Consider the following 23,962-nt stretch of genomic DNA (forward strand, 5'->3'; position numbering starts at 1 on the left):
TTGCCATCTGATGGTCGCTGTACTAACTATAATGATTTTGGTTACGCGAAAAGTGGACTTATGAGCTTTTATGTATTTCTGTATTCTTTGATATTAATTGTAAATATTTTTTTTCGACCGATACACATCTGCTGAGAATCAACAAATACACACTGTCTAGATAAAAGGTTATGAAGAAACAAATAAAAGGTTTCATTTTTTAAAAATATTGAAAAATAATTGAACATGGAGACGTTTTTGAATATTAATTGGTAAATATGTGTGTTTTATCTTTTTGATTATATTTCCAAAATGATTGCTTTGAAATATATATAACGTATAATGATTTGTATTTTAGGGGTACTAGTTTTACTGATATTGTTGATAATGAATTTATTAATGGAAAAAGATTATTAAAAGAAAGCGTAACGCATAGATTGTTAAATGGAGATTTTAAAAATCCATTCAGTCACATGGATGAAGATTATGAAGCAGTTAAAATAGATATGACAGAAATCAGTGATGATAGTTCAGAAGAAAACGAAACTCCGTTTTCTTTTGAATTTCCAATGTCTGCTTTGACTGCTGAGGAACAATATATATGTTTACGTACGATAATGAAATTTAATCGTAATGAACTCCCAATCATAACCCCTGAAGACAAACAAGATTTATGTACCTTTAATGTAAGTAAAATATAAAATAATATATTTCTTTTGTGATTAATATTATTAATATATTTGGAAATATAATGATAAAATTTAGAAGAAGAAAAATATCATAAAGAAGGAACAAGATCTATATTTGAAGATTGTTGAAAAGATATGGAAAACAAATAAATGGACTAAGATTTATTGTGAGAATTTTTTTAACGCAAAATGGAAAGATAAATTTAACAATGTTCATGCATTACCAACATATTATCTCAAAGTAACAAATATTCCTCGTATTTTGGATGAAGAAATCAACGTAAAATTTGTATCTACTTGCTTAAGTAAGGTACTAAATTGTAACTTCAAAATATGAAAATAATATAGTTTTTTTTCTCTCTATATATATATATAAATTAATTGAAATAAAAAATATTTGACATTCAGGGAAAACTACCAGAAATAAAATTGCCGTCTCTGACTAAACCTTTTAAATTAGATTGCAATTGTAAAAGATTACAAAAATATTTTCCAATATTAAATTTATCGTGCAATCCATCGATGCATTTCAAATTACCTGTAAGCGAAGATCCAAGTTGTATATCGTTAGCACAAGACAATGAAGTTGATTTAGTTATTTCATCAAGCGGTCTAAAATATTTAGCAAATGATGATAGTGGGCGAACTCAATTAAGAAGATGGTTGTTACCTGTAACGATTAAACATTCTAATGGGAAAAATATTATATATGTTAACAAACCAACACCACCGATTCAGGCTACTGTGCCAGAAAAAAATCGTTATGTATTCAAATATATTTTAAGGAAAACTCTATTTGAATATGAACCTGTATCTGAAAAGTAAGACTAAGTAGTAATGTTGATTTATTTGATAGTAAGTAATAACATATAATTTGATAATAATATATTTTTAATACACATATTAGGTCAAATAATACTAAAATATATGACGATGATATGTTCGGAAATCTTCATTCCGATGATTATTTACAATTGGAAGGAGATCAAAGTAGTTTGCATAGTAGATCGACTAATAGTTTGACTAATAGTTCGACTAATAGTTCGATTAATAGTTTGACTAACAGTTCGACTAATAGTTTGCATAGTAGATCGACTAATAGTTTGACTAATAGTTCGACTAATAGTTCGATTAATAGTTTGACTAATAGTTCGACTAATAGTTCGAGCAACACAGAACTTATGGAAGATTTAGAAAATAAAAGTGTAAATGTAGATGTATCGGAATTAAAAGAAAGTGATTACTTAAATGCATCCAAATTAAAGGAAGAAATGCGTAAGTATTAACGAATGACAAATGGGGTGACAATGTATCAATATTATGTTGCCTTTTAATAATATGGCACTTTTCGATAAAAAATCTGAACAACTTGAACGAACACGTTACTTGAAACTTACAAGAAAAATGTTTTATTTTGCCAGATAATATAGAAAAAGAAATCCAAAAAGTAAAGTACGATATAAAAGCAAGTTACGTATCATATAATCTTTTTACAATTGGACCATTATCCAACCAGAAAAAGATTAAAGAGTATAAAATATTAGTGCGTACAAAAGAACATGGATATGAAACTTTAGAACATAATTCAGAGAAATTAACAAGACAAAAACTATTATTAGTACCAAAATTGGAGCATCAAACTGCATTTGGAGGAGAAGCTATAACGTTAAACGAAGGATTGAAACAATGGATATCTTTAATCTTTCGTCCTAACACATCTATTGCAAGAGGTATTTAATGCTTTAACTGTATGTTAAGCAAAATGTATCTTCATATATTCATATATATATATATTATATTTAAACAGTGAGAATATCAGTGAGCAAAGCAGAAATAATACAAATACAAAAATGCAATGCCAAGACAATTTCTAATGAAGTCCAACGGCTTTATAATAAAAATGTAAATGTTTCATTGATTTTATTATATAACATGATTAAAAGTTTATCATGTGCTTCTCCTGGTAATTATATTATTACAAACTCACACGAGAAAACTTCTTTCTGCATTTACAAAGAAACATCTACGATGATGGGGTACGCATATTTTATTCTATTCAACAATTGTACGTTATAAATCAAGCCTGGAGTTTGAAGCAATTAATCTTGATTACATTTTTGTAGGGAAGACCTTTTAGACCTAAGCTCATTATATAAATTTTCTCACTGTCGTACAATACCTACTTTCTCGTGGCCTAAGTTGGACAAATTATGCATAACGCCATTACATAAACGTTTAAATAGAATGCCACTTATGTTTATTCCCCGAAAAGGACACAAACGAAAGTTTGAAGAAAAAAGTAGTACATCAAAATAAATAAATCGATCAATATTAATAGAATATTAATTTGATGTACATTTATAAGTAACTATTTTAACATTTTATACAGAACAGAATTTGTTCTGTTATTGTATCAAAAAGGACAATGTATATTTATGAATGTAAAAATATACGAAATAGTTTTAGTAAGACTTTTTAATTAACATGAATTATTTGAATTGTATACATTAATGATACTAATTGATTGATTGTCCTATGTACGTGTTATTTAATACAATTCTAACATTGATTCGAAAATAAATCTCTCTCTATTGAACAATATATGTAGGCACAGTATTATATGTATAAATATATAAGTGTATATAATAAAAATATATAAAATGTGTACAAAATATAAATTCCTATGTATAATTAAACTTTTGGACATAGAAAAGAATCTTTAACCATGTGCTAAACATCCAACTCTCACAACAATCAAATATTGAGATTCTAAAAATGATTTATATCATTTAATTATTAGATAATATCATATATATCATGCTGATATTATTATAAACTGCAAAAGTTTACTTATACTTTTTATAATCTTATTACATTGAATGTTATCTAATCAGAATTAAGTAGAAACTAAAGATAAAAGAGCTTTTTTGTAGTCACCAGAGGTATCATCCTGTGAAAGATATTACATTTTGTAAGCATAATGAAGCATAAAATATTGAATGAATAAGAAAAAACAAAAGAGAGATACATACAGCAATCCAACTTTCCAAACTTTTACCATAACGTTCTTCGAAAGCTTTTTTAATATCACCTAAATCTATTTCACTTCTTGATACAATAATGCGTATCAAAGTTTTATCTTTTGTTCCAATACCATGCATGCTGTCATATAAACGTTCAGCAAAGAAACCAACCTTCGATTTAACACATTTTACTATAAAAAGAAGAATAATGTAATGGTTATTATTAAAACTTAAAGTTTCATTCTTTTTAATCATTTGTTTTGATTAAATACTAACCTATTCCTAAAAGACCTTTTTCGATGCTTCCAGAAAATTCCTTTTTGATGGCAACCTCTATGTCATGTCCAGCAATTTTTTCATATTCTAAGAAGGTTTGTCTCAATTGTTGATAACTTCGTGTAATTAATATAGCATTAAATTGAGATTCGTCGGTACCCCATTGCTTTTCACCTATAATTAAAGAAAAATGTATATTTTTTCGGATCAAATGGTATAAATAAAATAAATTCAATTGGATTATTTTCGTACCAGCTTCATAAAGTGCTTGAGCATCAGCAGTCGCTTGATCGTGATCTATTCCTTGATTTTCATCCCTGTTAGCTTGAACAAGAGATACTAACAATCTTTTGAAATGACCCGAAGTATCTCCCTTTAAGTCGCTTTCTAAAGTTTTACTGTATACTGTAAATAAATGTTCACATATCAAATGTTCTTTAAAATATAATAAAATAGAAGAAGAAGAAGAAGAAATGTATTTATAAATAATCACTTACAATTCTCATAAAATGCAGCAACAGTGCGAATACCATAATTACTAAGCGTGCAAAGAACTTCTACAATAGCTTCTTCGTCTGTTCCTAATCCACTTACTGCATTGTGCAATTCTTTGGCATAATAATGCGGCAAAGGTGTCATAAGGGCAATTATAACGTCTTCTAATTTCCCTGTAAGCTCACTTTTAAGGTCACTTATTAGATCTTTTCCATATAAAGTTTTATAAGCTTCAGCAATTTCTAAACGTTGAACTATTCCTCTTCTGGTTAATACATCAATGATAGCTCTCTCATCGGTTCCAAAACCTTTCATGGCTTTTCTAAGCACAGCTGCATCCGCATTAGCATCAAACGGATCAGCAGGATATACAGTTGGTGTGCACTATAAATAATTACATATATATATATATATATATATATTATAAATCTTTAATCAAGAAAAGGAAAGTGGTACAAGATTTAATCATCTCAAAGTTATTATTACTTACTTTAAATGGATAATATTGTTGAGACATTGTTGGACCGTTATAAATAATACTGGAAAAAAATTAATTTCATTTATAAATACATTTATAATAAATTGCAATTTTGTACTTATTAGTAATATACACTACTAGAGTACGTATGCAACTTAAATTTATATTTCACATAATATAGTTCATATTATTATTGAAATTATTTCAAAATAATCAATTAATTGAATAGATAATAGTCATTTAGAAGATGAAATTATATTTGCAAATATGATATATATATTCTTAACATTTATCACATGTTTTCTACAAAACTACCTGAAATATACTTATTTGTTTGATTATTTAATTACATTGCAATTTATTTTAAAGATAATTAACATTATTTAAGAAAATATCATTAATTTTACTTTACCAGTAGTTTCGTTATTTCGTTAATGTTTCTTCTACACGGTCAATCGCGTAATGATAGACTGGATGTTGGAACACGTCAATAAGTTTTATCCGTCGATGACTAATAAAGTATCCTACTTATTTAAAGAATACATCACACAACTATCCAGTGACTAATTTCATTAAAAAAATCCTGAGTATATTTAGATGTATTATAAAGAATTCAATTAATAAAGATTCTTATCCATAATTTATATATTTAATCTTATTCTTTTGTTTATCTATATTCATTAATTAGAAATGTTTTTATGGTATGGGTGTGGCATCAGATTACGTGTGTGCTATAATAATGTATGACGATGCAGCACCTTGCTACGTCACAATACGTTACGCCACTGTGTTGCTGCTAACATATGATTGGTTAATAGAAAAAAATTGTCTTGACATCATTGGTCATCGATTTAAAGAATTAAGGTCGACTTTTAAAAATGCGCGCTAACACTCGTCGCACACATATTATATTTCAAATTAATTATTAAAAAAGCAGGAAAAAAACCAGGACTTATTATTATCTCATTAATTTAATCATCTCTCCTAAGAGAATTATAATATAGTAGTTCTACATATTATTTATCGAATAGATAGTTTTAAAAAATAACAAAATATCAACTTGTACGTACTTGTGTGTTGTTGTATATCACCACATCATTTAATTTGACTTAATTTTAAACATTTTTTTGGTAACAATTGTTAAACACGTAATTATATATCGAAAATATTTGTGCGTAAAAGTTACTATTACTTTATAGTCATATCTATAGACATAGGCCCTTGTACTTAGCGAAAAGATGGAATAATCATATAATATCATATTATACTACTAAAGTTAAAAGTATATACTTAATATCTTGTAAAAATATAGTTTCGTAATATGTACAGAAGTATTAGCTAAGAATCAGAGATACATTATAAATTCGTTTTTATATATCTTCATCGACAACATAATATATTATTATTAAATTGAAAAAAATTTAGAAAATCTCATATCTAATAATCACCGAGTAGTTCTTTAATAGCTTTTTGAAAATGTGCTATTATTTTCTTATCATTATATCAAAGTAATCGGTTTTTTCTCTTGTCCATAATTAAATTCTTCTATCCAGCTGAAAAACTGTAATTTTTTTATATATATATTTGTATTTTAAAACTGATAAAGCTAAGCATACTTTATCTTTAATGTGATTGTAAAATACTTAAGCAGACACGAAACATCAAGGGTGAGAAACTATCAACGCGAATAGTAAAATGAATTAACTTTTTCTCTCTCTCTCTCTCTCTCTCTCTTCTTTTTTACGAGTCCAAATCTGGTAGAGCACAATTGCTATAACTGCTGCTGCTGCTGTTGTTGTTGTTGTTAGTGGTGTTGTTGGTGTTGTTGTTGCTGTTGTTGTTGCTGTGGTTGTAAATGTCCCGCGTGTCGTTGAAATGAATATCTGGTGATGAGCTACCCTTACCAATAAGGGGATTCTTTGATTTTACGAATTTGTTTCTGCGAGGACTGCATACCTATACAATATTTAGGAGGAATGTTTTCTTTCTCATAATTCTTATAGCATTGTATGCTCTGATGATAGCGGTTTACTTGAAGAGGGAAGCAGTTTTGATCAATATTTTCCGTAATTGGCCTATCTACCGATGATGGAGACATCAATCCATTGTCAACGCGATTGCAAATATCTTGATTCTTATCCACCAATTTCTTTGAACAAACAATCAGAATATAAATATTAATCATTTTGTATAACGATTATATCTAAGAAAAAAACGATCTAAGAAAAAGAAAATACTCACAAATTTTCGGCTTTCCATAAATTTGATAACACCTTCATTTTCCCCATTGATTAGATCTATTTCAAATTTTTTTCCAAGTATTTTGACTTCCTTCTTACGCACATTGTTCAGATTATTATCGCGCATACTTAAGGGCGCTTTCGAATTTTTTAAAAGACCATCGTAGGAAGAGAACATTTTCAGATCTTGAAACTGTGTTCCTACTAATTCTTGACCATGATTTTTTGGTCCTAAAATTTTCACCTAACAAAATAACAAAATAACAAAGTATATTTTTTTTCTTCCAAAGTTATATCCAATTATTTGTATTTAAATATCGATTTGTTTTTTCTTACCTTCGTATTAGCTTGATTTTCTGAATCGAGAATTTTGATTTCTGGATGATTGAGGGCTATCATTCCAGTATTGTGATCGTTTTCATCAAATGATAGTTTCATTTTGGAATCACATTCTACATGATCGTGTATAGTATTGTTAATAATAATCATATCTTCTGATATACTTTGATTAGGCTTAAACAAAGGCAAGGTATTATTTATCATCGATGTAGATGAATGATTCTTGTATAAAAATGAGGTACTTGTTTCCCTTGAAAATCCAGAAATATCATTTTTATGATTAAGAATATTCATAAAATCGTGATGATTCGACATTACATCTAAACCTACAAATTTAAACAAATGTATCATGTATAAATGCATAGATAATTATGACAATGGACGGTATAATTAATTATTTAAAAATATAATACTCTTATATTAACCTTCGTCATCGTGTTCCGTAATATTGATACTATTATGTTCAATACCCAAAGATTTAGAACAAAGAATAAAATCATCAATTTTGGGTTGAGGTAAAAAGTTATGATCGTTCATGAAACGTTCATCGAGACATCTGCTTTCCAAAATATTCACTTCTTTATCCTCTAACATCTCAATCGAATCCATCGGCGGCATTTGCTTCCGCGATGAATTAGAATTAAGAGCCGTAATTTGATTATTTGCATCGTTAATTATCATATCATTGTTATTATGTAAATTTGCAGTATTGATAGAGTCCGATTCGTCGTTATTAAACATTGTCATCTCGTGAGAATTCTGTACCATAAGATCGCGAGCTTCATTACTTGTCATTAACTGTGAAGTTAAGTTTGTATTGAATATTTTTCTAATAATTAGATTATTTTTGAAAATATTACCTCGTAACCACCATCTTCAGTTGCACGAATAAATTGTATTCCACCTTGTACAGCAAGATCTAATAATTCGTTATACTCATCGGTCGTAGAAATTGTAGATGGATCAAACGAACGGTGTAATTCACTTCCGATATGATCCGAATATATAAATTGACCGTCTAATGATGTCGTAGTAGACATACCTAACATTTGGTAATACATCAAAATAGAAATACATTTACATGAGATAATAAATGTAAAAAATACCTTGATGTGATTCGGATCCAGAGTCAATAGCAAAACGTGATTTTCCATCGGATTCGATTTTTGGAATGACAGAATTTACAATAGGCACACGTATTTGTATAGATTTGATATTATCCAAATTTCTAGTTCCGATAGAATTCATTCTCTCAGTTGTCTTTGTATCTTCGCTATTCGTAGAAGAAACGTTCTAGAAAAAATATGTATATAAACGTTGGATACGAATTAACAAATATTTGTATTCATTTTTTTTTTTTAATCTATATAATATTTTTTGATAATAACAAAATTTATATATATATATATAAGGTTTTATTTCTAACCTCCGGCATTTTATTCCCTTCTTCACCGGGCAATTGTACTATTCTGACATTTTTACTACAACGAAATAAATCAAAATATAAGTTTAGAAATACTTGTAACACATAAATAACAGGTTTATTATAAATTACTTGAAGAATTCATTATAGAATTTATATAAGAGTTTTTTTTTACATACTTTTTAATAATATTCTGATTGTTGGGTCCGGCCGGCGGACCAACTGGCTGCCGATATTTAATGCCGTGTTTGTATTCCTCGTGCGATCTCAATGAAAATCTTCGTGGAAATTCTTTGTCACAAATCGTACACGTATATTGCATTTTTTCAGCATGCGCGTGTGCCTTTACTTTATGACACACTAAATTCGACATTTGATTAAAACCTTTCCCGCAAATGTCGCATTTATATGGTCTCTCGTTTGTATGAGTGAAAACGTGATTTCTTAGATTACCTAAACAATTGAAAACTAATTAATTAGATACTACTTTGATGAAATGTTTACTATGGAAATGGAAACTATGTTTACACCTTTTTGATGAAATCCTTTTCCACATATATGACACTTATGTGGTTTGTGTTCGGAATGAGTTTTCCTATGCGAGATTAATGTTGATACTCTAAAATAAAAAATACATTTATTTATTTATTAATTCATTGATTATTCCATTTGTTGCTTACTTCGTCGTACCTATTGAATGTTTTTTTGCAAAATTCACAGATGTACGGTCTCGCATCGCTATGAATGGCTTTGTGTTGACTCAAAGTTGACAATTGACGAAAAGCTTTACCACAAATTTCGCATTTAAAATTTCTTTCGTCTGTATGAGTTGGTAAATGTCGCATCAATGTGTATTGATGGCGAAATTCTTTAGAACCTGTATTTATATTAATTAATAAAACAATTATAATATATTAGAAAAATCACAAATGCAAATAATTAATCATACGTACAAATTCCGCATTCCCAAATTTTGATCGTTTTCCCATCGCGTTTTAAACGTTTGACAAAATGTAATCTTGATCTAATATCATCTTTATCAATTAAACGAGTGGTAGAAGAAGATGGACCGTCATTTAGCGGCGGATGTGAGTAAACGACAACGTTATTATCATTCGTAGGATTGCATTGTTCTAAAATCTGTAGAAAAAATTCATCTTATTTCATTCATATTCAATTTGTTAGTTTCAATTGAGAAGTAATGACAAATATATTTGATTTATTTATTGTTCAACTTGTTACTTTATAATTCAGAGCATCCTTTCCGAGAAGTTTGCTGACTGTGCTCTCAACTTTAATTATGTCAGTATCGGTGATTGTATCCAAATTCATTGAGTTATGTAAATCACCCTTCAACAAATAATTTATTTAATTGATATTATTGAAAATTAAAGAACAAAATGCAATTTTTAAACAATTTTCATTGATAAATGTTATCATTTACTTGAATTAATTGATGATCGTTCGAAGATGGTGCGCTAGAAATAATTTGAACACTCTCTGTTAAAACATCATCTTTAGGTTCTTCTTTTACAAATACCTCGTATACACTGAAACAATATATTTATTAATATTAATAAAAAAAAAATAATAAAAAGCGATTATTCAAGCAATAATTTTACCTGATTACTTCATCTGGAACTGTTCGAGAAAATTGTACTTCGTTTTCGTCGTATTGCGTACTTTCAACGCAATCCAAAAGAGAATCTCCAAAATTATTTGTTTCATCTATCAATAATAAAGACAATATAGAACAATCAAGAACACAGTTTTTTTTTTTTTTTTTTTTGTGAATTGAAGATTGTAATCAAATACTTTTACGCATCTACGGATTTACTAATCTCTTTTTACCAAGTATTTCCGGTAGAAGTTAGATTTATTCATTCAAAAGGAAGATAAGAAAGTGTATTCATGCACATATACTACACCACATCAATATTTGTTCGTATCTCATTTGTTAATATAAGTATATTGACAAATAATGCCAGTACTTGGAAAAGAAAAAAGAAAATAATAATTTGTTCATACACAATAGGATGTCTCAAATAACACGCGACTGCGAGTGCAGTGAACATTACAGAGCAAGAATAACAACTACAATCAAAATCATCAAAAGTATGTATATATATATGTGAAAGAGACAAGTTAAAAATGTGCACACATACTAATTATTGTGTTTTCCATCTTTCTTCGTTTCTGTAATAATAAATAAGATGACGAAAAGTCCAACATATACTGAAGAGTACTTATCTTTCATTCCATAGGATTATACATACATCTTTTTTATCAAAGGATACTTGAGAATTTGTATACATAGAAAAGTTATGTTAATTCTATCCTATTGATATCAATTAGTAAGCTAAAAATGACTTTATAATACATTTAGAAATATCACCATAGCTCGTGTTAATTAGATAATTCAAATAATTTCAAAATGTTTTTAAAAATAGTAGATAATTAAGTTTAATTAAAGATAAAGAATTTGTAGCATTCTCTCTTTGCATTATTGTCTTGGAAATAATTTAAATTTACATAATTGTTATAGATGCATTTTAATATAAACGGAAGTAATACACAAATATTCAAATCTTCAACAACTACCGGTGTACGTCAAATGATCGATTATCAGGGAAATTTGAATTAAATATTAAATTTAAATATGCGTGTTGATTGCAATCTGATAAAAAAAAAAAAAAAAGAGAAAAAAATTCAAGAGAAATAAATAAATATTTGAAATAATAAATGTAGCATCGATGAAAGATGCGTTCTCCAATATTAAAAATTGACTATTCATAAACTGTTTTTTGCGTATAATGAGGAAAAATGAAGTGTTATGCATGTATCTCAGCGATAATTAACATTCGGAAAGACAATCTACGAACTATAGGGATCAGTAGAAGGGCGATATTTGGTAGATGGACTTTTTTTTTATTCTATCGATGATATTAAATAAACAAAAGCCGCCATTATCAGAGCTGATCGCGTTTGAAGCGCGTTACGATCGCTTAACTTTTTTCTAACAAAACTATTTAATAGAAACTTATTAAATGATAAATATATCAAAATAAATAATTCTGATTACTCACAATTATATGTTTGTAGTAGATTGTTATCGGACATCTTTTTAACGTCAGATTTTAGTCTAAAACTATTAGTTTTGCACGTGGACGTTTATATCGCGGCTGTATTCGCATCGACCGCCACTATGAAAACGTATGTAAATGGCATTAAATTAATCGATGACTTGTTTAAAACGCCTCTCAACGGATTCATTTGCAATTATTCCCTTTTATTGAAAATTGACGCTCGCTATATGTCGAACAAGAAGAGCAGTAATTTCAATAAATTCATCTAATAAACAAATGAATAACCGGTTAGAATAATTAACGTTTCACGTCATTCTTTTATTTCCCCTTTTTTCTTTCTACTTTCATTGATTACATTTTAATTACAATTAAAACAATTCAATCATTAATACGCGAATTATTTCCTTTTTTTTTTTTTTTTAATATTTGAATATTTGAATATTTTGAATATTTTTGAATATTCCGTTACACTACTCAATCGGTATATAGTTAACGTTCGCATGGTAAAACAGGTAATGCGACGCGATGCCATCTAGTTTCATTTTGATACTGTTTGTTATTATATATCAAAGGAGACTTTGGAATAAGTTTATATTTTTATTTGTATTTTTATTTGTAGATAGTAATATAAAGAAATATTAATTAAAAATGGAAAATACAGTACCAGAACCAAAGTATCTTTTACGTAATAATATGGGACCCGTTCATTGTCTTTCATTTTATCTTACTTCTACCAGGGAACATTTATATGCTGGTTGTTCTTCAGGCAATATTTACATTTGGGATTTGGAGGTATGAAAAATATGTCTTTTTAGAATATATTTGAAATGATTTAACATATTTATTGTATACATTAAATATTTATTTAATACTAAATATAATTTTTCTTATTTTCTTATTTATCCAATTTGTGAATCATATTATATTAACAACATATTTATTTCAGACTAATAGGGTTGCGAAACAGTTTCATGTAGGAGAAAAAGATCCCTGTCTAACTATGCTTAATATGAATGACAATCATTTATTAGTCCAACAAAAATCAGGTAGTATCAAAATGTACAAATCCGCTGAATCATATTGGGAAATAGATAGAGAAATTCATCTTGATAATTATACCTTTTGCAGGTATATCATTTTACTGTTATAATCAAAGAATAGATTGAACAATTACATTTATGAGGGACTTTTTTGCATGATTACAGATCTCAAATATTATCGGAAGATGTTATCATTGTTCCTCTTAAAAATTCTAACATTGGATTGTATTCCACCCAAAATTTAGACATGATCACGACGTTAAATTGCGAACAAATCTCACGTGGGAAAAACTTAGGTGAAGTAATGGCTATAAAACCCTTGTCATCTGATAATCAACAAGTTCTTATCGCTTACGAGCATGGATTACTTGCATTATGGGATATAAGAGCAAGAAAAGTCCTTCATTGTATGCATATTGAATCTTTCCCCATGACTCTTGACTTTGAAACTAAAAATATGCAAGGAATAGTTGGTTTTCCTTCTGATAAATTGCAGGTAATATTTGAATTTGTATAATTATTATATTTCAATCGGATCATATGATATATGATATATAGAATTTCTTCTTTATAATCTAGATATTTAGTTTATTATCCGACAAATTAATAGATAAAAAGCAAATAACTTTAAGAACATCTGGTACGTCTGTTACAAGTTTAAGACCGGATACAAAAATTTGTGCTGTTGGTAGCTGGAACGGTCGTATTAGATTATACGCTTGGAAAAAGTTACAATGTTTAGCTGTGATTAATGAATATACAGATATTGTCTACGATATAGTTTATTCGCATAAAAAAGTACAATCGTACGATTGTAAATGTTTAATGGCCGCTGTAGGATTAAATGGTTCTATATCTTTATGGGATCTTTATAATTGATGATATATTGAATCAATTTTAGGATTAAATATCTTTCTTCCACTGTAAATATTAAATAAATATATATACATTGTTTTTTAATGAAATGTAATGAAAAAATCATTTAATCTATAATTATCATTGGATTTTATTTTAATTTTTCTATTGTTTTCTTTGTATACATACACGTACTCAATCGATCTTGTTTGATTTAAGGTTACAATATATCTTACTATCGAAAACACGTGAATTCTTAAGAATTTTTAAGTACTCTCTTAAAGATAACTATAAATATATTTATTAAATCAGGTTATTCCCTAAAAGAATATTTCCAGTGGAAACATTTAAGTGAAACTTGAAAATAAGAACTTGTTTAACAAAACAAAATGTATGAGTGGTGCCTTTCACTACTACCACACCACTACTACCACCACCACCACCACCTCTCACCTGTTATACTAGATTTATCAATACTGTCACAATATTTTTCAAATATGTTCACAATCATATCTCAGGTGAAGATGTTTTGATAAAGATTATTATCGAATTATTACGAAAATGTGATAATAATAAATCGTTTATAAAATCACAGTTGTTCCCGGTTGTTTTTTTTAGACACATTGCAATTACACATAATCATCGCCGCGGTTTTATAATTCCATCGTCAATATTTGTTTTTCTTTTATTTTCCAAGAAAATGTTTTCTTTAAGAAAATTATTCTTTAACAAGTCTACATTATTTAATAAACAATTGCACACTTCGAATTTATTGTAAGTAATTATGTTTCAAGAATATACATTGTAATTTTATTATTATAAATTATAGAAACTTTTTATATTAGATTTTAAATGTAATTTATCCTTAAGGATTGTTATTAAATAATGTGAACGATAATTAAAACAGAAGTACGTATTAAAACAAAGAATAATTTAATGTGAAAATTGAACAAGTTTTTTCTACATAAAAAATGAATTCTCTTAGAGTTTGTATTTTGTTTAGAGTGCAAAGTTTCATTTAAAAAATGCTTTGTCTTTCTACATATATATTTTGTGTACTAAAATAAAGGTAATATTATTTTTAAATATTCGTTTAGAGGTTATAAACTAGAATTAGTTAATCCTTTGTTGAAATTAAAAACAATGACAATACTTGTTGACTTCTGATTTAATTATATGTAGAATCCACGAACAAATTTAAAGTGTAATTATGATTTTGTAGATACGATGCGATTATAATAGATGGAAATAAAATTTCAAATGAAATTAAGGAGGAATTAAAAAAAGACATCAATGCTTGGGTAAGTGTAGGCAACAAGAAACCAAAATTAGTGGCTATTCTTGTAGGAAAGAATCCTGCCAGCCAAGCTTATGTTAAAAGAAAAATAGAATCTGCAAATTTCGTAGGTAATACATGTTGTTAAAAAATATATACAAATTTAATGCTAATGATGATTAGTTACTTATCAATTAATTGTTTAGGTATTGAAAATTACACAATTAATCTGGATGAAAGCATAACTCAAAAAACGTTACTGGAAAATATAAATAACTTGAATGAAGATCCATCGGTAGATGGGATTATTGTGCAATTACCATTGCCAAAGGGTCTCAATGAGAAAGAAGTGTGTCAAGCAATATCATCCAGAAAAGATGTTGATGGTTTTCACTTAGAAAATATAGGAAATTTGACATTGGATAATAAAGGTATTATACCGGCAACTGCATTGGGTGTAAGAGAGTTAATAGTAAGATCAAATGTTGAAACCTTTGGAAAGCACGCAGTTGTGATAGGAAGATCTAAACACGTTGGTTTACCAATAGCTCTGTTACTACATGCAGATGGTGCAGGTATTAATATCTAAATTAACATTAAATTATTGTTTTTCTATCAAGTTCATAGAGCTGCAGTTTGAAATGTAATTTTCATAGGAGAAACGGGTGGATTAGACATGACAACAACAATTTGTCACATCAATACTCCTCCTGAACAATTAAAACAAATGACAAGACTTGCTGATTTAGTAGTAGTAGCAGCTGGTATTCCTGGTTTAGTTACAAGAGACATGATCAAACCTGGAGCATGTGTAATTGATGTTGGAATTAATAGAATCAAAGACAAAAGTAGTAATAAAAACATCCTTGTTGGAGATGTGGATTATGAACAAGTGAAAAAGGTTGCAGGATATATAACACCTGTACCAGGTGGTGTGGGTCCTATGACAGTTACGATGTTGTTAAAAAACACATTTACAGTGGCTAAACAAAATTCAGAAAAGAAATTATAGTAGCTGAACATTTTATAATAAAGTCATTCTATGTACACATGAAAGTATTTAAAAAAAAAATACAAAATATACGTTCAAATTTGAAGTACAATTGCAACACCAGCAAGAATCCACTTATTTGCTTTGTCACGAGTTCTTAAATTGAACGTCCAAACGTAAGTTGGTCCACGACTTCTTGTTTTGTAAACTGGACATTCATACATATTTTTAAGATCTTGCTTATCTTGTGTTATTGCTCTAATGTATACTACAGGCATTAAAGGAAACAATTCTTTTAAACGTGCATCCGTGATTACACCTGTTTCAATATCCCAACGAGCACCTTCCATGTATAAACTATTAATGTAAGAACCTTCACGTGGTGGTGCGCTATGGAAAACAATTCAATCAAATATATACACAGCAGCAATAATATAAATGTGATTTTCTTACGTGACTTCCTCTTTTTGTTTTGTAGTTACTTCACAATGTAAACACATTTTATCCAAAGGCCATTCATTTTTACGTGCAGTTTGTTGCATGATTGCAGTAAGAAATGATTGAGGATTAAAAAATCCTCCTAGCCAAACTGATGAAGGAAGCTATTAGAAAATATTTCAATATTAATATGTAGAACTGAAACAATCATAAAATACAGTAAGAAGCAGCAGAAGAAAAAGTACTGAATGTACAATGCAACTCTGATGCAACCCTGATAAAAAAAAAAATATAAGATAAATGTTGTACATTAAAATCCGACGTCCAACTAGCAAGTTCTCCAACTCTGTTTAACATATCGGTAAACCAGCTGCTTAAACTAAGATTTGAAGGATAAGCTAATCTATTCCATAATGGTGGAACAGAATTAATAAATATATGATCTTGTAAGACTTCCATATCAGAGCTAATTGTAAGTTCACCCTGTAATAATGAAATGAAATGAAAGAGAAAATGATTGAAATTAATACTTTTAATTCAATTTTGATAAATACCTTTAATCCAAGTGTTAATTCTCCAAGAGATCTTTTTAATTCATTACACAATATATTCATTCGTTCACATTCTTGAAAAGAAACAATGACATATGGTGTAGGTTCTTCAACCTGGAAGATAAATGTCTATTTGAAAATAATTCTTAATATTGAAATATAAAATATAATTAAATGATTAATTTTCCTATTCACCCTGTCCATTAATTCTGGTATATTAAATTCTTCAGGAAGTCTATCCAATAAATCCTCTATAGTATATTTCACTTTATCTTCCATTGAAAAACCTCCTTCAGTGGTTTCAATAACATCTCTTGGTTGCATTTCTATAAGAGTTCTAAAAAGATTTTCTGCAGTTGCTGTTAAAAATCCTACGAAAGATTTGAAGTATTATTTTTTAGTATATTCTCATTTTATAAATTTGATATATTATAATATTTAGTAATGAATATATACAAATATACCTATTTCAGCATTTGGATGAAGTCCATATAAAATAGGACTTTCAGCGGGTAAATAATCATCAATATATTGATGATATGCCATGTAATCACTATTAGGCGGTACTAAAAATCCTGGTGTTAAATACAACTCCCCTTCAATGAGTTCAGGTTGTAAATATTCTATAAGATATGTTTTACATAATCTTCTGTCCCAGTCATCAGTAATATGTCCACCATACATTATTTCACCAAATAAATATCTAAGATCTTCCCATGGTACTTTAACATTATTTTCTAAATAATTTAATAATACTGAAACGCTAATAGTCAAATCACCGACACTGAATGGGTAAGACTGAAATAATAAAATAACGTCAATAGAACAATGAAGAAAAAGAAAAAATGTGAAAAATATATTTATTAAATATACTTTATTCCATCCTTGTGCGCCAAATTTTCTACGTTCGTTAATAACAGCATGATAGTAACATAAAGCAAATAAGATAGCTTTAAATTCTGTTTCTTTAGTACACGAGTCCAATGTTTCTTGTGAAAAATTATCTAATGCTTTATGTATATTAGCATGCATTCCTGTTGGAGGCTCATTTGTAATCTTAATAGCTGATTCTAATATACCCTGAACAGAAAATCCAAATGTATTAACAAACATATCATTGATATAAAATAAATATTTGTCAACTTGATAAATCACTTGTGGTATAATTGATTGAGAAGGATCAGGAGCAGGTTCAGCACTCATATATAGACGATAATTATCATGAGGATTTTCTGTAAGTTGTTCTATTTTTCTTTCTAATTTTGGTAACCAACTTTGTACAAGATGAATGTTTTGTAATATGACCCAGTGTCCCTCGGCTGCTGCAATATTCATAGCTTTTTCAGCGATAGGTTCTTGTCCTTGACCTAATGATACATTATGGAAATTTTGACCATCCATTGTAAATCCTAATTTTTGTCCTAGGTTTTCCACATCCTATGAACATTAATTTGTTTCTTATTGTTAGGATATAAATATTGTTTATATTGAATAAAACATATTACATCATACTTTTAATGGATCTACACCAGGAGAAAGGATGAAAAACACTGGTGTTATTGAACTTGTTTCCTCGTATGATTTTTCAAAAGGTAAAGCTCTGAATTGAACAAATTTTGGGCCTAATTTTTCTTCTACGAATAAACTGATATAAAAGATAAATAAAAATAAAAGTTGTCAAATGTGATTTAGTTTTTTAGAACTTTGTTGCATAAAAGATATGTGTATATATTAAAGACATAATCGTTTACCGTACAGCATAAGTCATACGATCCAATCTCATACATCTGATCATACATAATCTCTGTAATGCTGTTACATTTTTCCATTCCTGTGGAAAACGTTCTTTTTCTGGTGTTTCTGATTCAACAATTTTCTTCCATCGTTTAGATGCTCCTTCCATATCTCGATCTAAATGTTGAAATGCGTCCATTCCACTTAAATATACTATACCACCCCAATTCTTGTTATCCAAAAAGTCAACACGACTTCGAAGATAGGGAACATAAGGAAATCGTAAAATAAAATCTACTTCCACTAATGATATTTCTTTCATATGCAATAAAATCTATTATTTAAGAAAAATCATGATAATTAAGATAAATTGATAGAGTTTAGTTATATATAAATTACGATTATGTTTACTCACTTGTATTGTCATTTGAAAAAGAAATATAATTTTATCACTTTCAAATAATCCTCTACTAGTATACACATATACTAAATACGTTATACTCTGTATTAAATAGGAAACACGTTTTTCGACGCTGTCAGCTAATTCTGCAAACTTAATAGCATTTTCAAATACTATACTAAATGCTTTTAGGGAAAATTGATACAACATATTGATTTTATAAAGCTCATTTAAAATGAAATATAAAAGACTAGCTCTGGCAGCAACTGGACGATATAATTCTCTTGCCATATCTATTTTAATGGCAGTTTCTTTAGCTTCAGCTGCCTTAATTTCAATTTCAGCAGCTGTTCTTTTAGTCGTTTCAAGATTTACAACAAGAGTGATGTCACTTAAAATGTCAGGCCCAGCTGAAGATAATCTGATTAAATAATAAATGAAATATAAATATTTCTTTGAAAAAAAAAAAAAAAAAAAAAAAAAACATGCACATACACACACACGTAAATAAAATCTTTACCTATGTAACAAATCATCCTCCAATGCTTTCAATGTAATTTTAAATGTATTTTGTTGAGTAGTAAGTTCGCTTTTTGTACTTTCTAAATCTGGACGTTCAGCTTTGACTACTTCACCTAATAATTGTTCCTCCAAGCCATCTCTTGTAACAGTAAAATTAATAATCGTAGTTTGTGCTTGCATTTCTGGTTTATAATGTGGATTTGCCAATTTGGTTTGCAATATAAGTCTGAAATTTGGATCATAATCCACTTCTTTATCTCCTATTTTTAAAGCCCTGAAAGAGAAAATCTTTTGCTATGGAATTTTAAACTACGGTAAATATGGGAGGGGAGGTTTTTGCATACCGTCCTTTTCTAATAAGAACTCGAGCTAGAACTGGATCCAATACTGCATCAACTGTTTCCATAATATTTTCTAATAAAACAACTTGTCCATTACTAATAGCAAATTCAATCACATCCAAATAATTGCGTTGACTTAATCGCAATACTTTGAGCTCGTCACCATATTTATTCTTAATCCATTTGATTCCTTGTAATTGTGGATCAATCATTAATGGCCATCTACTTGAATTTGTAAGTATTGTCGCATTTTCTGCTGACATTTTGTCAGCAGGTAATCCTATTTAAAATATTTATATAATACATTAATCATGAAGAAAAATTGTTATTATATATGCACAGAAATACCTTCATTGTTCCATTGAGCAATTTGAGTATCATCTGTTATTAATGATAATAAATCTAAATCAGGTGTTCGTGGAATACTGATTTCTAATTTATCAAAGTAAGGTAGCCAATGTATATTGAGTAAATCTAATCTGTATTTTCTCGTAAAACCACCCATATATGAAATAAATGCTGTTACAAGTAGGACATCACCGGGCACAGTAATTCCTGATCTTTTCAACCTTTATAATGATTGAAGAAATGATTTCATGGTAATATGTACAATAGTATATTACTCACATTTCTAAAGTTTCAGTCCAACGTATCTTTTCCGAAGCTAAACCATTAACTAATCTATTAGCAAGATCTATAGTTAAAGCTGTTGCATCTGCTTCGTCTTGACACTTTTGTTTTTCTGCCAATGCTATTTCCATTTTTTCACTAAGAACATCCAATACTTTTTGAAGTTCCTAAATTTATATACAATTATCATATAATGATATTAAATAACATTTGCTTGCTTTTTTTCTGTCTCTTAATAACTTACATTCAAACGACTTCTTAAATAATGTAATCTATCCATTGCAGCTTTGAGTTCGGCATTAGCTTGAGCAAGAGCAGCTCTCAGAGGTTTTACAGTTTCATTGATGTAATGAAACACCATTATATTTTTTACCCAACTGCATAAGCCTGCAGCTGCTTGAGATTTCGAATAAATGAGTTCTGGTTCAAATTCTATACGTTATAGAAAAAAGAAAAAGAATAATTTACATGTCTAAATATTAATTATAAATTTATAGTTGATTATTGTTCTATACCTCGGTCAGTGATATAAGGTTGAATAGCTCTAACAATTTCAGGATGAATATTTTCTTTATCATAATTATGCAGTGCTGTAAGAAATGCATCTACAGATCCCATCATTGCTTTACATGCTTTCCAACTTCTATCTTTAGGTATTTGACCTCTCGGTGCAAATAAAACTAATACTGCTTGTGCAACTTTTGTAACTGCTTCAGGTGGTGCACCAAAAGATTTCAACTCTGTCAAGTTACTCTGAAATTAATTGTCGTTTTATTTTTTTTTATTAAAAATATCATTGTAATATGTGGATAATTTATTATATAATATTATGATAATATTATTTTTATTTGTTTTGTAATTATTTATTTAATAATTATAAAAATGCGCGCCTGTAGGAATGCAACCCTCCATACACAGTTTGAAAATGTTGCTTGCGAGCGTCATCTCGCGGGACGGAATTTTTTTGAAGCCCAAACTGTTTATACACTCATGTATTACGGGTTGCCTATCTTTCGGGCAGAAAAAAATTCCGTCTCGCGAGATGGCGCTCGCAAGCAACATTTTCAAACTGTGGATGGAGTGTTGCATACGAATAGGCGCAATATATATATTAATATATTTACCTTATTCAAAGTATCTAATGCTGCTTCAGCTTGTTTCACAGCAGGTTCTGCTTTGGCTAAATCTTCATCGCAATATCTTTGTCTTTCAGCTACTGTCTCTTTTATTTCAGCCACTTTGATTTCCTCTTCAGACACTACAAATACAAAAATATATATTTACGATTTATATTAATATTTAATGAAATATTAACGTGAATATAATTTGAATTTGTCTCTCACCAAAAGCTTTCTCAACTTCAGCTTTAGTGTTCTCCGCTTGTACTTCTTGTAAAATTTGATCAGCTATTTCATTCTTCTTTATTAAATCTATTTCTTGTACTGCAAGCACAGCTTTTAGTTTATCTACCTAAGGGATGATAAATATATAAGAATCGTATAAAAACAATTGAAAGAATATTCTTTTACTGATATTTTCAATTGAATAAAATTACTTCTTCCGCACAGCTGTCCAACTTTTCCAAACCATTTTGAAGTCGTGTAATCATATTTTGAACTTCAAATGTTTTTTCTCTCAATAATTTCGAATATAAAGAAATTTGTTCCAAAAATGATTTGGGCGTTGTATAATTATACCTTTTCTCATTTTGTAGATACAATTTCGATGTTTCATTAACAATCGTATGTACAAAAGACATAAATAAGGAAGCAGACCTTTTATATTCTTGGGGTAATTCATTAAGCTCCTGTAAAAATCTGGCAGAAACAGATTGCAGTGCTTCTTGAGGCCAGTCTTGAAACCAATTAATTGACGTGCAATTAACAATAGCTGGAAATTGTCTAACTCTATTTCTTAAAGTTGCACCGACCGGTGAAAAGCAAAGTAAACATTTTAAAAATTTACGAACACGATCTATGAAAAATTTCCAACAATTCTCTTTGGAATCAACTTGTCCTGTTTGCCTTACCTAAGTACACGAACAAAACATTAACAATTAATCTTATAATATATATATATATATATAAAAAAAGTGAAAAATGATGATCTATTTAAACGATACCTCATTTCGTACGGCATTAATGATATTATCCATTTCATCGTCTGGAAACAATTCTAAAATTTCTCCAGATGCTAACATATCATTTATAACGACGAGAAATTTTTCTTGAGCAATTTGCGAATCGGTCATTAAAAAAGCAATGCCTATACTTTTAAGACCAGCTTTTAAGTAAAGTGCAGCTAAGTCAGATTTTAAATCAATTAGAGAATAATCTTTTGTTAATTGTATTTGAAATACCTACGTTTGAGAATAAAATTAGCATTGTTCACATTGTATTATTATTATTAATTTAAAACGTACCTCTAATGCTGATATAAATGCAGATAAACGTGATAAAGATTGTTTTCCACTACCTCCTACACCAACCAATAATCCATTTCCTCTTTGTGATTCTAATATTCTATTGATACGACATACATGATACATTGCATCGTCAAATAACACCAAGTTCATTGCCGATATCTGTTATGCAAATATATATATATATATATACTCAATAACAACAAAATTATATTTAATTAATAAATTATTCCATTACCAATTCATTATAACTCAATAATGCATCATCGAGTAATTTAATTAAGTGATTCCAATCTCTGATTGGCATATATTTAGACTCCCCAATTCCTTCAGCAAAATGACAGTATATTATAGGTTTAGCAAGTACTATCTTGTCATTAAATTCCTAAATATGATTTTCAATTAAATAAGAGCATATGTTAAAGATTAGTAAAGAAAAGAAAATGAAATTTAAATTACTGGTATATTTTGACGAAGTACTTCTAACAACAATTGTTCAAACGTGTTCTTGTCTTCAAAATTAATTAATTTATCTGAATATACTCGCATTGATTCATGAACAAATAATCTTACGAGATAATTTGGCATTGGAATTGTATCGCCAGTAGAGAAAAGTATGCCCTGAAAAATACACAAATTAATTTATTTTATTATGAAAAGATACTCTGATTGATTGGTTGGTTGGTTGATTTTTATTTACTTGAAAAATATTTGATAAATCCCTTAAATTAAAT

At 28.5% G+C, this 23,962-nt stretch overlaps 6 protein-coding genes across 6 annotated transcripts; 3 read left to right on the forward strand and 3 right to left on the reverse strand.

The window, feature by feature from the left end:
* Positions 1 to 78: 78 nt before the first annotated feature.
* On the forward strand, positions 79 to 3,139 carry LOC107072299 (uncharacterized). The gene is made up of 8 exons (XM_015332106.2): positions 79 to 251; positions 338 to 665; positions 745 to 978; positions 1,077 to 1,489; positions 1,576 to 1,943; positions 2,090 to 2,398; positions 2,476 to 2,704; positions 2,792 to 3,139. Exons 1-8 carry the CDS (start codon positions 226 to 228, stop codon positions 2,982 to 2,984), a joined length of 2,100 nt encoding a protein of 699 aa, XP_015187592.2. The 5' UTR covers positions 79 to 225; the 3' UTR covers positions 2,985 to 3,139.
* LOC107072300 (annexin B9) lies at positions 3,126 to 5,656 on the reverse strand. The gene is made up of 7 exons (XM_015332108.2): positions 5,353 to 5,656; positions 4,953 to 5,001; positions 4,465 to 4,846; positions 4,220 to 4,372; positions 3,968 to 4,141; positions 3,701 to 3,882; positions 3,126 to 3,618 (listed from the first exon to the last, which is right to left on the reverse strand). The coding sequence occupies exons 2-7, from the start codon at positions 4,977 to 4,979 to the stop codon at positions 3,565 to 3,567; spliced, it is 972 nt and encodes a 323-aa protein (XP_015187594.1). The 5' UTR covers positions 4,980 to 5,001; positions 5,353 to 5,656; the 3' UTR covers positions 3,126 to 3,564.
* A 1,044-nt stretch (positions 5,657 to 6,700) lies between these two features.
* LOC107072270 (uncharacterized) lies at positions 6,701 to 10,710 on the reverse strand. The gene is made up of 14 exons (XM_089176393.1): positions 10,565 to 10,710; positions 10,387 to 10,492; positions 10,185 to 10,292; positions 9,896 to 10,082; positions 9,633 to 9,819; positions 9,473 to 9,561; positions 9,122 to 9,395; positions 8,946 to 9,000; positions 8,626 to 8,812; positions 8,380 to 8,561; positions 7,945 to 8,317; positions 7,517 to 7,845; positions 7,182 to 7,424; positions 6,701 to 7,089 (listed from the first exon to the last, which is right to left on the reverse strand). Exons 3-14 carry the CDS (start codon positions 10,272 to 10,274, stop codon positions 6,841 to 6,843), a joined length of 2,445 nt encoding a protein of 814 aa, XP_089032519.1. The 5' UTR covers positions 10,275 to 10,292; positions 10,387 to 10,492; positions 10,565 to 10,710; the 3' UTR covers positions 6,701 to 6,840.
* A 1,859-nt stretch (positions 10,711 to 12,569) lies between these two features.
* On the forward strand, positions 12,570 to 14,295 carry LOC107072285 (guanine nucleotide-binding protein subunit beta-like protein 1). The gene is made up of 4 exons (XM_015332072.2): positions 12,570 to 12,820; positions 12,975 to 13,156; positions 13,234 to 13,564; positions 13,648 to 14,295. The coding sequence occupies exons 1-4, from the start codon at positions 12,677 to 12,679 to the stop codon at positions 13,945 to 13,947; spliced, it is 957 nt and encodes a 318-aa protein (XP_015187558.2). The 5' UTR covers positions 12,570 to 12,676; the 3' UTR covers positions 13,948 to 14,295.
* A 267-nt stretch (positions 14,296 to 14,562) lies between these two features.
* On the forward strand, positions 14,563 to 16,278 carry LOC107072284 (NAD-dependent methylenetetrahydrofolate dehydrogenase). Its single transcript, XM_015332071.2, has 4 exons — positions 14,563 to 14,697; positions 15,146 to 15,330; positions 15,406 to 15,774; positions 15,856 to 16,278. Exons 1-4 carry the CDS (start codon positions 14,624 to 14,626, stop codon positions 16,209 to 16,211), a joined length of 984 nt encoding a protein of 327 aa, XP_015187557.2. The 5' UTR covers positions 14,563 to 14,623; the 3' UTR covers positions 16,212 to 16,278.
* LOC107072272 (dynein beta chain, ciliary) lies at positions 16,245 to 23,581 on the reverse strand. Its single transcript, XM_089176472.1, has 23 exons — positions 23,467 to 23,581; positions 23,229 to 23,390; positions 22,929 to 23,165; positions 22,362 to 22,835; positions 22,150 to 22,276; positions 21,931 to 22,064; positions 21,322 to 21,559; positions 21,051 to 21,238; positions 20,804 to 20,973; positions 20,525 to 20,745; positions 20,180 to 20,456; positions 19,834 to 20,109; positions 19,329 to 19,734; positions 18,931 to 19,247; positions 18,692 to 18,824; positions 18,335 to 18,616; positions 18,053 to 18,259; positions 17,644 to 17,977; positions 17,375 to 17,550; positions 17,183 to 17,293; positions 16,938 to 17,111; positions 16,644 to 16,792; positions 16,245 to 16,580 (listed from the first exon to the last, which is right to left on the reverse strand). The coding sequence occupies exons 1-23, from the start codon at positions 23,533 to 23,535 to the stop codon at positions 16,286 to 16,288; spliced, it is 5,157 nt and encodes a 1,718-aa protein (XP_089032598.1). The 5' UTR covers positions 23,536 to 23,581; the 3' UTR covers positions 16,245 to 16,285.
* Between the last annotated feature and the right edge of the window lie 381 nt (positions 23,582 to 23,962).

This window comes from Polistes dominula, unplaced genomic scaffold (genome assembly GCF_049000335.1).
Source record: "Polistes dominula isolate Pdom_NZ unplaced genomic scaffold, Pdom_raw_medaka contig_25, whole genome shotgun sequence".
In the NCBI taxonomy this organism is placed as follows: Eukaryota; Metazoa; Arthropoda; class Insecta; order Hymenoptera; family Vespidae; genus Polistes; species Polistes dominula.

Coding starts and splice junctions, on each gene's coding strand:
- LOC107072299 (XM_015332106.2), top strand. CDS start 226: ATGGAGACGTTTTTGAATATTAATTG. Junction 666..744: donor AAGATTTATGTACCTTTAAT/GTAAGTAAAATA, acceptor GATAAAATTTAG/AAGAAGAAAAATATCATAAA. Junction 979..1,076: donor TATCTACTTGCTTAAGTAAG/GTACTAAATTGT, acceptor TTTGACATTCAG/GGAAAACTACCAGAAATAAA.
- LOC107072300 (XM_015332108.2), bottom strand. CDS start 4,979: ATGTCTCAACAATATTATCCATTTAAA. Junction 4,847..4,952: donor AACAATATTATCCATTTAAA/GTAAGTAATAAT, acceptor AATTATTTATAG/TGCACACCAACTGTATATCC. Junction 4,373..4,464: donor TGCTGCATTTTATGAGAATT/GTAAGTGATTAT, acceptor ATTTATTTACAG/TATACAGTAAAACTTTAGAA.
- LOC107072270 (XM_089176393.1), bottom strand. CDS start 10,274: ATGAATTTGGATACAATCACCGATACTGACATAATTAAAGTTGAGAGC. Junction 8,813..8,945: donor AAGGGAATAAAATGCCGGAG/GTTAGAAATAAA, acceptor TATTTTTTCTAG/AACGTTTCTTCTACGAATAG. Junction 8,562..8,625: donor TGGATCCGAATCACATCAAG/GTATTTTTTACA, acceptor ACCAAATGTTAG/GTATGTCTACTACGACATCA.
- LOC107072285 (XM_015332072.2), top strand. CDS start 12,677: ATGGAAAATACAGTACCAGAACCAAAGTATCTTTTACGTAATAATATG. Junction 12,821..12,974: donor TTTACATTTGGGATTTGGAG/GTATGAAAAATA, acceptor TATTTATTTCAG/ACTAATAGGGTTGCGAAACA. Junction 13,565..13,647: donor TTCCTTCTGATAAATTGCAG/GTAATATTTGAA, acceptor TTTATAATCTAG/ATATTTAGTTTATTATCCGA.
- LOC107072284 (XM_015332071.2), top strand. CDS start 14,624: ATGTTTTCTTTAAGAAAATTATTCTTTAACAAGTCTACATTATTTAAT. Junction 15,331..15,405: donor AGAATCTGCAAATTTCGTAG/GTAATACATGTT, acceptor TTAATTGTTTAG/GTATTGAAAATTACACAATT. Junction 15,775..15,855: donor ACTACATGCAGATGGTGCAG/GTATTAATATCT, acceptor TAATTTTCATAG/GAGAAACGGGTGGATTAGAC.
- LOC107072272 (XM_089176472.1), bottom strand. CDS start 23,535: ATGCCAATCAGAGATTGGAATCACTTAATTAAATTACTCGATGATGCA. Junction 17,978..18,052: donor GCGCACAAGGATGGAATAAA/GTATATTTAATA, acceptor TTATTATTTCAG/TCTTACCCATTCAGTGTCGG. Junction 17,294..17,374: donor TACCAGAATTAATGGACAGG/GTGAATAGGAAA, acceptor TTTATCTTCCAG/GTTGAAGAACCTACACCATA.